The sequence below is a fragment of the Gopherus evgoodei genome, chromosome 3 (genome assembly GCF_007399415.2).
Source record: "Gopherus evgoodei ecotype Sinaloan lineage chromosome 3, rGopEvg1_v1.p, whole genome shotgun sequence".
NCBI classification, from domain to species: Eukaryota; Metazoa; Chordata; order Testudines; family Testudinidae; genus Gopherus; species Gopherus evgoodei.
In genome coordinates, this window is record NC_044324.1 from 58401360 (window position 1) to 58414169 (window position 12810).

The 12810-nt window shown below is 37.7% G+C and overlaps 1 protein-coding gene across 3 annotated transcripts in view; it reads right to left on the minus strand.

Moving 5' to 3' along the window:
* The window catches only part of KHDRBS2 (KH RNA binding domain containing, signal transduction associated 2), a 669346-nt gene that overhangs the window by 97946 nt on the left and 558590 nt on the right, over window positions 1–12810 (minus strand). For all 3 annotated transcript variants that reach the window (XR_003999512.1, XR_003999511.1, XM_030555661.1), the window contains one exon: window positions 965–1047. Coding sequence is in view for 1 of the 3 variants with exons in the window: in XM_030555661.1 (XP_030411521.1) it covers window positions 965–1047 (83 nt within the window). In the remaining 2 variants the exon portion in view is untranslated. The remainder of the gene's footprint in view (window positions 1–964; window positions 1048–12810) is intronic.

The following is a 12810-nucleotide window of genomic DNA, read 5'->3' on the forward strand; positions in this document are numbered from 1 at the left end:
ATCAAAATAGAGCCTTTTATTAAAGGACCACCAATGCTCAGTGTGTTTCCAGATCACAGAACAGTTGTTTAAAGCTAAATAATCTTTTTGAATAAACTTCTCAATCAAATTTGGATTAGGTTCATCTTTCCTGGACAATGGAAGCTGTGGGAAGTGGTGGCCCAGCCCATGCCATTTCCTGCAGCTCCCATTGGTGGGGAATGGCAAACTGCAGCCACTGAGAGCTGTGTGGCCGTACCTGAGGACACTCAGGTAAACAAAGCGTCTCACACCCTGCCAGGGGCTTACCCTGAACAAGCTGCAAATCAAGTTTGGGAACACCTGGGACAGAGGAGCAGAAGAGACCTGCTGGGTCACTGAGTCTAGTTCCCTGCTATCACAACCAACTGCATCATATAATCCTGTTAATAAATTTATCAAACTGTCTTAAAAATAGATAGGTTGTTTGCCCCCAAACCTGAGGTTACAGATATAAAGTCCTGCAGTTCTCTTTGTTAGTATATGTTGACTAATCACAAGTGTTTACCACCATCATTGCTATTTATTACTTGTTTCTGGTAGAGCTCATGATGTGCTATGAACTGTATGAACAGGAAGGAAAGTATGATATCTGGCTTGAAGACTTTACAATCTAGAAAGAAAACCTCAGAGAGATGCGAGGTAGAGGAAAGGGATAATCACTTGGATTTGTTTTTAAAAATAGGCTAAAATTTGAAAGGATTCTAGAGATGTATTTTTTTCTGCATTCTTTCCTTAATTCTGGTAATCTTGTATGTTAACTCTGGTAGCCTTTTTTGATTACACTTGATTAAAAGTATTTCAGAAAATTATTCAGATGTTTTGAAGAAATGTTTGCTGTCAGAAAGTAAAATTTGAAATTCACATTATACAAAATGCATAGGAGAACAAAGGCTAGGTCTAGTAGTTCATTTGAAAAAAACAATTTATAATTATGATTGCTTACCTCTGTGTTTGGGTGGCATAACTGTTGTCATATGCTTCGTAGCTTGGGTCATCATATTCACCCCCATATCCATCATCATATCCCTGTGGGAAAAATAATACACCCTATTTAGTAATTGATAAATAAGGAAGTATATTAGGCTGCAAAAATTATGTATTAATATATAGATGGTATATTTGCATACAGGATTGTTTTCATTATTATGCAGTCTATTAGACCAGAATTATACACCTAAACGTGCTAGCAATAAGCACATATGATGAAAGAGTAAAGAAATAAATTATTAATTTGAGAACTTAGTTTATCCATTGATATAACATAGTGCACTGTTGAAGGAACAGCTTCTCAACCAGGTTCATTTTGAACAATGACGGATGCTAATGAAGACAATTGTTTTCTTAGGAATTCGATATTACAAAAGTTTTTGTAATTATTTCTGGGTGAATAATAACCACTGAAATGAACAAATAGTGAAAAAATATATTGATCTTAAAACACTGTTAAGAATGTTGTTATTGAGTATAAAACCATAGCATTTGGTCCTTTTTAAAAAAAAATGTGTCTAGGTCTGGGAAAGAAGCCACGATAATGATCATTCTAAATAACCTTTACAACAAACACCTTTAGCTTTATTGAACATTCCAGGCTTTTTCAGTGTTGACAATATGATTTTCTATTACAAGTTCAATTACCAAGTATGTTCAGTGAAGAAAGAAAGAAAGAAAGAAAGAAAGAAAGAAAGAAAGAAAGAAAGAAAGAAAGAAAGAAAGAAAGAAAGAAAAAGATAGGTTACTTAGTAATAACAGTGGACATTCACCCTTATGGGAAGCATCCACAAGAGCTATTGGGCTTCAGAAACCTTCCAGAAAAACAGTGCATCCTGGGACTGCACAAGCTTCACCCCCACAAAGCATCAAATGTTCAGAACCAAGGTTCTAATAGGCTGTGTGGTCCCCGAACATTTCAGTTCCTTCTGCTAAAGCTTAGAATCCTATAAGAGCAGAATTCCAAAGGAAAGAGAGGAAGATGGACAGGTATTGTGACTATATGGAAGTAACACTTTCAAACAACTACATTTACTAGGAATTGACTGTATATTCTTTTTCTTATGTGGGATTCTAGCTATCAGTACAACACCTTGACTCCAGGAATGTGGGCTGATGAGTTGTAATTAATTTAGAACTGCACTCTCAAATTGATTGTCAGATGTAGATATCAAGTAAAGAGAGGGCGAGCCCTGATGGAGGTGTATATAGAGCACTAGATAGTAACCATGCAGATTTCCATAATGGCAACTTTATTGGGGATAAACCATCTAAGACACCTTAGTTTTAGTAGAATGAGCCCTAAAACCTTCCAGTATGAGTAGGCTAGCCAAAGTGTTATGTGTTTCAGTATGTATAATTCATTTTGAATGGCTCTGTATGGAAATAGTATTTCATTTACTTTGATCTCTAATAGAGACAAAAAGTTTTGGTGACTTCCTAAATATCTTAGTATTATTCAAATAAAAAGAGAACTCTGCACTTCAAGTGCAAGACACACTTTTTTTGACCTGCCTTTTCTAATATAAATGCAGAGCAACATGTATATTTAAATGCCCCCTTCAAAAAATATATATATACATGAAAACCGATCAAAACAAAACATGACATTGCACCCACAATTCTCCCTTTGAGAAGAGGATGAGAGAAAGAATGAACCACATGTGACAGACATTAGTCACATTGCTTAATGCATTACTGAAGACTGAAATGTAGGGATCGGTCCTGGCTGGCAAGCCACCAGAAACCACCCCCTGCAAACCCCATCTTGCCACAGAATGCAGACTCCGCACTATCATAGATTAGATAAGTACAGCACGCTCTGCCTACATGCAAGCGGGTGAGGGGAAAAGGGGAAGAAAGAGTCCTCCACCAATGCGAAACAAGTAAACAAGGCTGTAAGTTATGCATGACACTGTAACTGAAAGAATAAAAAAGGCTGCCACGCCTGACAACGAGGCGCCTTCCTGAGCAAACAAGCTGTCTGTGTCTGGTTCCTTCCCGCACTGAAATACTACAGTGATGAGGGCAGTATAAGAACCTATATAAAATAGAATAGATAAAGGAAAGCATGGCAGTGCACTTGCCCACTGTATTAGAGGAAAGGTAAGGGAACAAATTATCTTACACTAATGCCTCAGGTGGATCAATGCTCAGCACCAGTAGAACAAAGAACAGTTATTAATACTTGACACTTCTGTAAGTACAAGTTACAGATTTGAACAGTCTCCCTAAAGGCTCAGAGTATATCAATATGGTGCAGGTTGTTCAAATAGAACTGAAAAATAAAATGTGTAAAGCTCAAACAATTCAAAAATATTATATCTGGTTCAAGATTCTCTCTTTAACTCATGCTATTTTTTGGAAGTGAATTCTCACTTATTACCACATGTGTAACACATTATAAGCACCATTTCAAATAATTAAGTATAATGTAATAATTATAAGCCTGCATTATTAGGGCAATAGAGTAAATGACTCAGCGGATTTCCAAAGCCCATTGAAGTCAGCAGAAAGATTCCCTTTGATTTTGTAGCAACCTGCATGTATCTTGGAGGCAGGAACACAGGTTGCAGGAGAGAACAGATTGAAGAAAGCACCAGAAAGCCAGTGTAGATGTACCTTGTTGGGATGTTAGCTACACTTGCAACATCTCTGTAAATAAAGTTCTCTTAATAAAGAGCTAGTTTAGTTTTACAAGCATGGAGTCCTTTCATGTGATTACCCACTACATGGTACATGAAACGAATTTCAGTGGAATTTGGATCAGATACTTAATTTGTTTTATCTAGAATATATATAAATCTATTGATTTCAGAAAAAAACCTTTCACACTTGTGTTACCTATATAAGGTCTCACAAACTACTTTAATTGATGTGTGTGATTGTCAGGTGGAATACTTCCCATTCAAGGAGACACTGAGCCAGATCAGGGGTAGGTCAATTTATACTATCTGAACATTTATCCTCTGGTATAATCACAAAGTATTAAAACATCTGTATGATATCTATAAACTGATAGTGTCAAACTGCATGGCTTCTGTAAAGCAAAAAAGTCATTCCCTAAACCAGTAGAATTTTTTGAAAATGTTAATGAAATTGCAGATAAGGAGGACCCAAGAGACATAGTTTTCTTAGAATTCCAAAACGCTTTTGATTAGGTTTGATTTTCAAGGATCTCCATGGGACTAGTTCTGGTTGCCTGAGAAACCATCCCTCCCCCACCCTCCATGATCAGGCTCTCGTATTCCACTGGAAAGATGATGCTATCATATGGTAGGGGTAGGTTTGTGACTGTGGGAAAAATAACTTTCACATGAACTGGACCACAGCTAAGGAACTGACAGAACCAGCAGGAATAAACATGACCACAAACTTCACCATATTCAGAGCCAACTATAGTAGCCACCTCTTCGCCCCGGCTTCCCTACAATAGTACCCTCATTCTCACAGATTCACTCATTAAGTCTAAGCTTGTTTTTTGGAGACAGGGAAGAGAGAACATTTTCATTTGTTAAAATACTAGGATGTGCTCTGACACTACAGTGATCAGGAATATATAGACTCATATGGATACGTATGCAAAGATGAGAACAGAAATACACTTCTGGGATTGTATTGGGACTAGCAATTTTATTTGTAGTAATTAATGACTTTGAAGAGGAAGTGGATCATGAGTCGATATAATTCAGAGATTTAAATAAAAATTTGCTGCATTTAGTGAATTCTAAGGAGGATGAGAAAATGCAGATGAATCAAAAGAATCAGAGTAATAACAACATTTTACTTACCAAACCTTTCCCCATCTCTAAACACACACACAAATGTCTTTGAAGATTCTCAGTACAACACATGAATATAGTAACTGGGAATAATCAAACTTAACAACTAAGTATAGTGGATCTATACCCATAAGTACTTTAAAAACAGTAAAGATAATAAGTATACAATATGGATACACATAAAAATGGGAAGACCATGTAAGAATTGCAAAATCAGAGTAATAACTTGTGGCCTTCATATCACCTTTAAAGAATATTTCTAAGAGTTGGAGTCCCTGGCACTTAGATAACCATAAGTACGGGCTACCACCCAAAGACATATTGTCCTATTAACAGAATCTTCATTGTACTAGGTTTTCGTTGATCCACCATACTACTGAGAAGAGTATGTCCAAATATTGGGAGAAAACAAAACCTCAATAAGGGCTAAAATTGAAATTGCAAACTGGTGTACCAGAATGTAGTTTGCTATAAAACGTGTACTGAACTCAAATATAAAAAAGGGGGAGATGAATGACGAGACATCTTTGGAAGAATGTAAGAACTTTCAATACATTTTGGAGTCAACACTCTGGCAAAGGAAGCTGTTGTCATTCATGAGTAAGAAGAGGTTTGCATGCTGTTTTTAAAAGAACAGTATGTGAAGGGTATGGAAAGACAGTTTAGAAAACTTGAACTCTTAGTAAGACATGCTTCCGGATTAAAAAAGAATCAGCTATTTTTGCTGTATCTTACAGCATTTTAAGCACTTTTAACAAGTCCCTTCCTACTACTTTCATTTCCAGTCTAAAATTTCAATCTCTCTTTTTAAAATGTAAACTCCTGCTATGAATTTCTTTGCACTTTTATAATCTTTGAGTTGTGTGTGTGAGTGTGCACAATCTATCACACACAATTTTTGGTGATTTTTTTTCTAGCTGTGGCAACCAAAACAGTACATAGGTTAAACTGTACCACTAGTCTATAATACTACTACTACTACTAATAACAACAATATATGCAATCTTTAATATTTGCTGTTGGTTTAATCTCCAGTTACATATATTTTAACCACTAGCTTTTTTAATTGCTGCTATACATGGGCAGGCCTCTTCCCAGTTATATCCATGGCTCTCATAAGTCTTTCCTTCAGAGAGTCCTACAAGTTCAGAGCCTCAACTACTGTATAGGGTGAATTAAGAATGTGCTTGCCGATGCACATTATTTTGAATTTAGCCAAGGTATATTTAATCTGCCTTAATTCTACAATCAGTAATGTAGCATAGAGTGCTACAAGCAACGTTTGATTTAAATGTACTTTTGGATTTTCTAGAGCAATCAGCTAAGTTCTTTCATAGTATCTTAAGCACATTTATGAACTGTGACATGGGCAATCTTTTAATATTAATGCCCCATTTTCAGTGTTTGGAAGTGTCATAAACAGATAGCTAAGGGTTAATGTCTCTTTCACCTGAAGCACCTGACCAGAGGACCAATCAGAAAACCGGATTTTTTTCAACTTTGGGTGGAGGGAATTTTGTGTCTGAGTCTTTGTCTGTCTGCCTGCTTTCTCTGAGCTTTGGAGAAGTAATTTCTGCTTTCTAATCTTCTGTTTCTAAGTGTAAGGACAAAGAGATCAGATAGTAAGTTATATGGTTTCTTTTCTTTGGTATTTGCATGAATATAAGTGCTGGAGTGCTTTGATTTGTATTCTTTTTGAATAAGGCTGTTTATTCATATTTCTTTTAAGCAATTGACCCTGTATGTGTCACCTTAATACAGAGAGACCATTTGTATGTATTTTTTCTTTCTTTTTTATATAAAGCTTTCTTTTTAAGACCTGTTGGAGTTTTCTTTTCTGGGAAATTTCAGGGAAATTGAGTCTGTACTAACCAGGGAATTGATGGGAGGAAGAAATCGGGGGAGATCTGTGTGTGTTGGATTTGCTAGCCTGATTTTGCATTCCCTCTGGGTGAAGAGGAAAGTGCTTTTGTTTCCAGGACTGGGAACGGAGAGGGGGAGTCACTCTGTTTGGATTCACAGAGCTTGTGTCTGTGTATCTCTCCAGGAGCACCTGGAGGGGGGAAGGGAAAAAGGATTATTTCCCTTTGTTGTGAGACTCAAGGGATTTGGGTCTTGGGGTCCCCAGGGAAGGTTTTCCAGGGGGACCAGAGTGCCCCAAAACACTCTAATTTTTTGGGTGGTGGCAGCAAGTACCAGGTCCAAGCTGGTAACTAAGCTTGGAGGTTTTCATGCTAACCCTCATATTTTGGACGCTCAGGTCCAAATCTGGGACTAACGTTATGACAGGAAGGTAAAAAGACGAGTTCCTAGAAGCCAAATAAGTGTCATTTTTCGAGGCCCAGGACTCCCTTCCCTCTCATGTTATTCTCCCAGGTGATTCTGCCCATCAGGACTGTTGGGTGGATCCATTCTCTCCTGGCTAAACATTCCAAGAATATGGTATGGGGCGCTTGTTTATATTCCTTTAGGGGTACTCTCCAGTGGAAATTTCACTTGCTAGATTATTACAAAGCTTTAGTTAAGGCTGAAGTGGTTAATTTTTCAGTATCAGAGGGTAGCCGTGTTAGTCTGGATCTGTAAAAGCAGCAAAGAATCCTGTGGCACCTTATAGACTAACAGACGTTTTGGAGCATGAGCTTTCGTGGGTGAATACCCACTTCCTCAGATGCATGCATCTGAGGAAGTGGGTATTCACCCACGAAAGCTCATGCTCCAAAACGTCTGTTAGTCTATAAGGTGCCACAGGATTCTTTGCTAATTTTTCAGTGATTGTTACTACAGTGAAGAGCTGTCCTGCAATTCTGTAACATCAACAATAAATTGCTAAACCCAGATAGATCAGTTGTCAGTCTTTTAAAATCCTCAGAAGACATTTGTAAGGATTTTTCTATCTACGGTATGAATAATCTGTCTACTCCATGGACAGATTTTGTGTCAGCTCAATCTGTTGATCATACAGTTCCTGTTATGGAAACATCAGATGCCCAACAACTTCACTATCTACCATTTTTGGAGGCGGATATATAAGATATGATAGGGATTAAAACCAACAACGTACATTAGAGATAGTCCTCATTTTGCTGTTGAAGGAATGCTTGCTAGCTGTAGTTATTTCCATTCACAGAAAAAGTAAATCTGTTGTTTTATTTAAATGCCAGTTTTTTGCTGTTGCATCACCAAAGCTACTTGGTACCAGTATCATGTTATTCGGTAGCAGTGTAGAGCCATACCAGATACCAGTAAAAACAATCTCTCTTCCAAGGATCTTGCATCCTAAAAGTTAGACACAGATAACATGAGATGGGGAAATGTAGAGGGAAGATAATTTTGAATATTTTCTTCCTCTGACTTTCTTTATTGCATCCTCTTAATAATGTTGAGGCAGATAAAATGCAATACATAGGCTGTGTGTAAGGCCTTGAGGACATGGATGAGATGTTTAAATTTGATCCTATGGGAAATGTATCACTGATGGACAGGATTTGAAAAGTGAAATGGTCTGGTGAGGGGGTGAAGAATATAATTCTACCAGCAAGTTAAGTGTCAGCAAGCTATCCTCCTACGAATAGTGAAAAAAAAAACAAATCTAGTACCAACTTTTGTTTCAAACGTTCATCTAGTTTTTATGCTCTTTTTTTAATCAAGTGGAAGAAGACGTGCTCAAAATGTGATTGACAGCATCATGCACACTTGTTTTGTGTTTAACTGAAAACTTTCAATCAAGTTTTCAGAATCTTTGTAGAATGGAGCCTACATTACTGAAAGTACATAAGTCTAACTCCAGTTATTGATATTCTCTATCATTCTTAAGTGTTGTTAGACCACTCAATACTGTTTAAGTCAATGATCACTGACATTCTTGAGCATTTCTCCTTTATGTTATCTGCTTTGGGCAGAATCTTATATCTGTAATTATATTGAAATATCAGCATTATTGCTGTTGATATGCAAATCATATCCAGCTATGAATTACTTGACTGAGATACTAAGATGTTCCTTACTGTTCATATACCTGCTTATACAACATACCAACATTCCTTATGTAAAATCTAATCTCTTAAATCTTAAGACTGATTTTTTTTCTTTTGAAGGAGGTTTCAAAGCACTTTTTAGAATAAGATGTTGCAAAAAGAGAGGTTTCTTGCTTTACTACTGTTCTGGAATCAGCAGATATGTAGTATCTTTCGTGTTATTTTCAAATACATGCAATAGGAGCAGTTTATTGAAACAACATATGTATAACAGATGAAACCATATAAAAACTGTGTTTTATCCAGAACCATGTTATGAGAGGTTCAATTTGAAAATCTACCAAGAAAACACATGCAAATGCAAGGGTTTCTTCTGTCAAAGCTGCAAATGAATTTAGTGTTCTTGAACATGAGGAGCTAACGGCATTGGCTTGATCTAGGTACTGTGTGTGCTGGTGATGTGCAGTCTATCACACCCAGTTCAGCCAGCTTCCATACTTCAGCCCTTCCAGCTCTAGGTCACAGTTGAGCAGAAATTATCAAGCATGCTGAATTATGGCAAAATGTATGGCTGTATTTGCAAAGTGAAAAATGGAGACTATCATGAGATGATTAAACATTTTCACTCAGAACATAAACTGGATATTAGCCCTGATTCAGCCAAATACTTAAGTAGGTGAATAACTTTAAACATGTAAGTTGTTCCATTGAAGCCCACTGGACTACTCAAATTTTTAAAATTACTCATGGTGCCCAGCTACCTGGCTGAACCATAAGGCAGATATCTGAAGATGAAAGATTTGTGCACTAACACAGTGCTATTGCCATTAAATTCTAGTTATTATTTTCCTAAGCTTTCATTTTTTATCTTGAAATGTCTCCAAAACATCTCCAAAGTAAGGCCCCCATCTTAACTCATGTGAGGTCCCACTGAAATGAGTTGAGCTATGCATGGGTGCAGGACTCTGCCCAGGTGGATCCAACTGCAGGATTTGGAATGAAGAGGTATTTTCAAACCCTGTGTAAGGAAATCAGACCTAATGAGGTCCAAGAGATTTTCTTAACAAGTTCCAAAATAGTAAACAAATATTCCTATTATATATGGCTCATATAGTAGTTGTTTGTTAAGTTATTTGACATAAATCATATTTTATAGTAACTACCAATGTAGTGCTTAAGCAGTAATCCAACTAGTATTTTCTTCCAAGACACTGGTTCAGTATATAGCACATTGTTGTTTGCTGCTAATCACAGATGAGTAAAGCGGAACCACAAAATTCTAAATTGCGCTATCTACTGTACAAGAATAAAGAAGAAAGCATGCATATATTACATCCCAATGGACACAGACAATAGATTATTAGAAAATAGTTTCTAGTATGATATTCTCTGCTTCTGTACTCAAGCAATAGATCCAGTGTAGAAATTTATTCTTAATTTCAAAAGCTGTGTGAAAGGATTTAACGTAACAAAAAAAGATTATTTTCATTCTTTTAGAAGAATAACTGCTTAAAAGTCAGATCTAATTAAAAATAAACTATTTGTAATTATGATTGTAATGGAGTGACAAGCAAAATAGTAAAAATAATGAAATTTTATTTATTGAAAGTCATGATAGATAGCCTTGAAATTGATATTATTGCCTATAATTGTTTTATTTAGAGCATACAATCACAAATATTAGAGATGGAAGAGAATTAGATTGCATATTCCAATCCTTTGCAAGGGTAAGGTTGTTTCTTCCAGCCTATTTTCCAGGACTTTGTTTAATCTAGTTTTAAATATTTCAAGCAGTAGGGATTCTACCATTTCACTATTCAACAGCCTAATAGATCTTGCTGTCAGGCTACCTTTCTTAATTTCACCCTCTACTGCTAAATATGTCCCTTTGTGTCACCCTCAGGCCTTTACTTCCTTGATGTTTACACCTTTCCAATACTTATTATTTATTCATTAAGATTTACAAAAATATTAAAATGAGGCACCTATTCAAAACCCTTGGACCCTGGGCACAAACAAAAATATTAAGAAGCAGCTAACCTCATAACAGCCAAAAAAATTCAACCCTCTACAGAAGTCTCATTTCAAACTCCTCACTTCTACACAGACTGAACCCGGTCAAATCCCTCCCTTTTCATCAGGGTGAGTAAACAGATGAACCTAGCATCATGCTCTGAAGGTTATTAACTACAAGCTATTTTGGACTGAGTTGGGGAAACGCTACTCCCAGACCCTTAAATCAAGGGAGGTCCAGCACAAGTGCTTCCACTGAAGTATGGCACAAGGAAGGATGACGATTTAAAGTGTCTTTTAGAGCTTTATTGGTCACAACCAACACATTAAACTCCACCTGGAAAGCACCAGGAAGCCTGTACAGATCACAGATGTTTCACATGATGTTGGCAAGATACTCTGCTTACAAAGTGAACCACTGAAGTCTGCATAAGATTTAATTTTTGAATGTCTTTAAGGTACTGCCTTAAGGTGACAAAATTATGGCTCACGGCAGCCAGTTCAGCATTCAGAAAAAACCATCAGAATCTTGTAACTGGGAGTGGAGGTCCGAAATTTTCATGATCCTATAGCAGCAGTAGAGGATCCTTCATAACCCCCCAGAGGTAGTCAATAGGCGGACCGCGGGCCAAATCTGGATGGCCTGACACTTTTGAATGGACCCAATATCTTTTTATTTACTTATCATCAACATCATTGGGTTTTTTTATTATTATTTTCTTCTCTGGAGTCTGGGTCTTGACTATACCTTGACCAAGACATTTGGACCTTGACAAAAAATAATTGACTACCCCTTCCCCAGATTGTGACAAGCCACAAATGGGAGATGCAAACATTCAATTAAAGGTGGAGAAATCATCCTTGCCGTATCTTCCCTTTGCTTTCACAGCTGACCAGCATCACCTCGGTTTTATTTAGATTTAGCTTCAGCCCCAGCTAGCTCTTATCTATTCCCCAAAATCTACCAGACACTGGACCAGGTGTTCAGCTGCATTAGCTGAGTTAATTGCAATGGAAGTATGGAATTTTGTGAAAATACTGTGGGCCATGCTTCCATATTAACTCTCCTAATGCCCTCTAATGAGCAGGAAGGGGGGGGAGATGAAATTTTTCAGACTACCATTGGAGAGTACCCATAAGGGAATATAAACAAGTGCCCCATACCACATTCTTGGAATGTTTAGCCAGAAGAGAATGGACCCATCCAACAGGCCTGATGGGCAGGATCCGCTGGGAGAATAACATGAGGGGGAAAGGAGTCCAGGAGAGCTGACTGTATTTTAAAGAATCCTTATTGAGGTTGCAGGAACAAACCATCCCGACTTATAGAAAGAATAGTAAATATGGCAGGTGACCAGCGTGGCTTAACAGTGATCTTGCTGATCTTAAACACAATAAAGAAACTTACAAGAAGTGGAAGATTGGACAAATGACCAGGGAGGAGCATAAAAATATTGCTTAGGCATGCAGGAGTGAAATCAGGAAGGCCAAATCACACTTGGAGTTGCAGCTAGCAAGAGATGTTAAGAGTAACAAGAAGGGTTTCTTCAGGCATGTTAGCAACAAGAAGATGGTCAAGGAAAGTGTAGGCCCCTTACTGAATGAGGGAGGCAACCTAGTGACAGAGGATGTGGAAAAAGCTGATGTTCTCAATGCTGTTTTTGCTTCTGTCTTCATGAACAAGGTCAGTTCCCAGACTGCTGCACCGGGCAGCACAGCATGGGGAGGAAGTGACCAGCCCTCTGTGGAGAAAGAAATGGTTCAGGACTATTTAGAAAATCTGGACAAGCACAAGTCCATGGGGCCAGATGTGCTGCATCCGACGGTGCTAAAGGAGTTGGTGGATGTGATCGCAGAGCCATTGGCCATTATCTTTGAAAACTCATGGCAATTGGGGGAGGTCCCGGATGACTGGAAAAAAGGCTAATGTAGTGCCCATCTTTAAAAAAGGGAAGGAGGAGGAGCCGGGGGACTACATCCTCACATCAGTCCCTGGAAAAATCATGGAGCAGGTCCTCAAGAAATCAATTCTG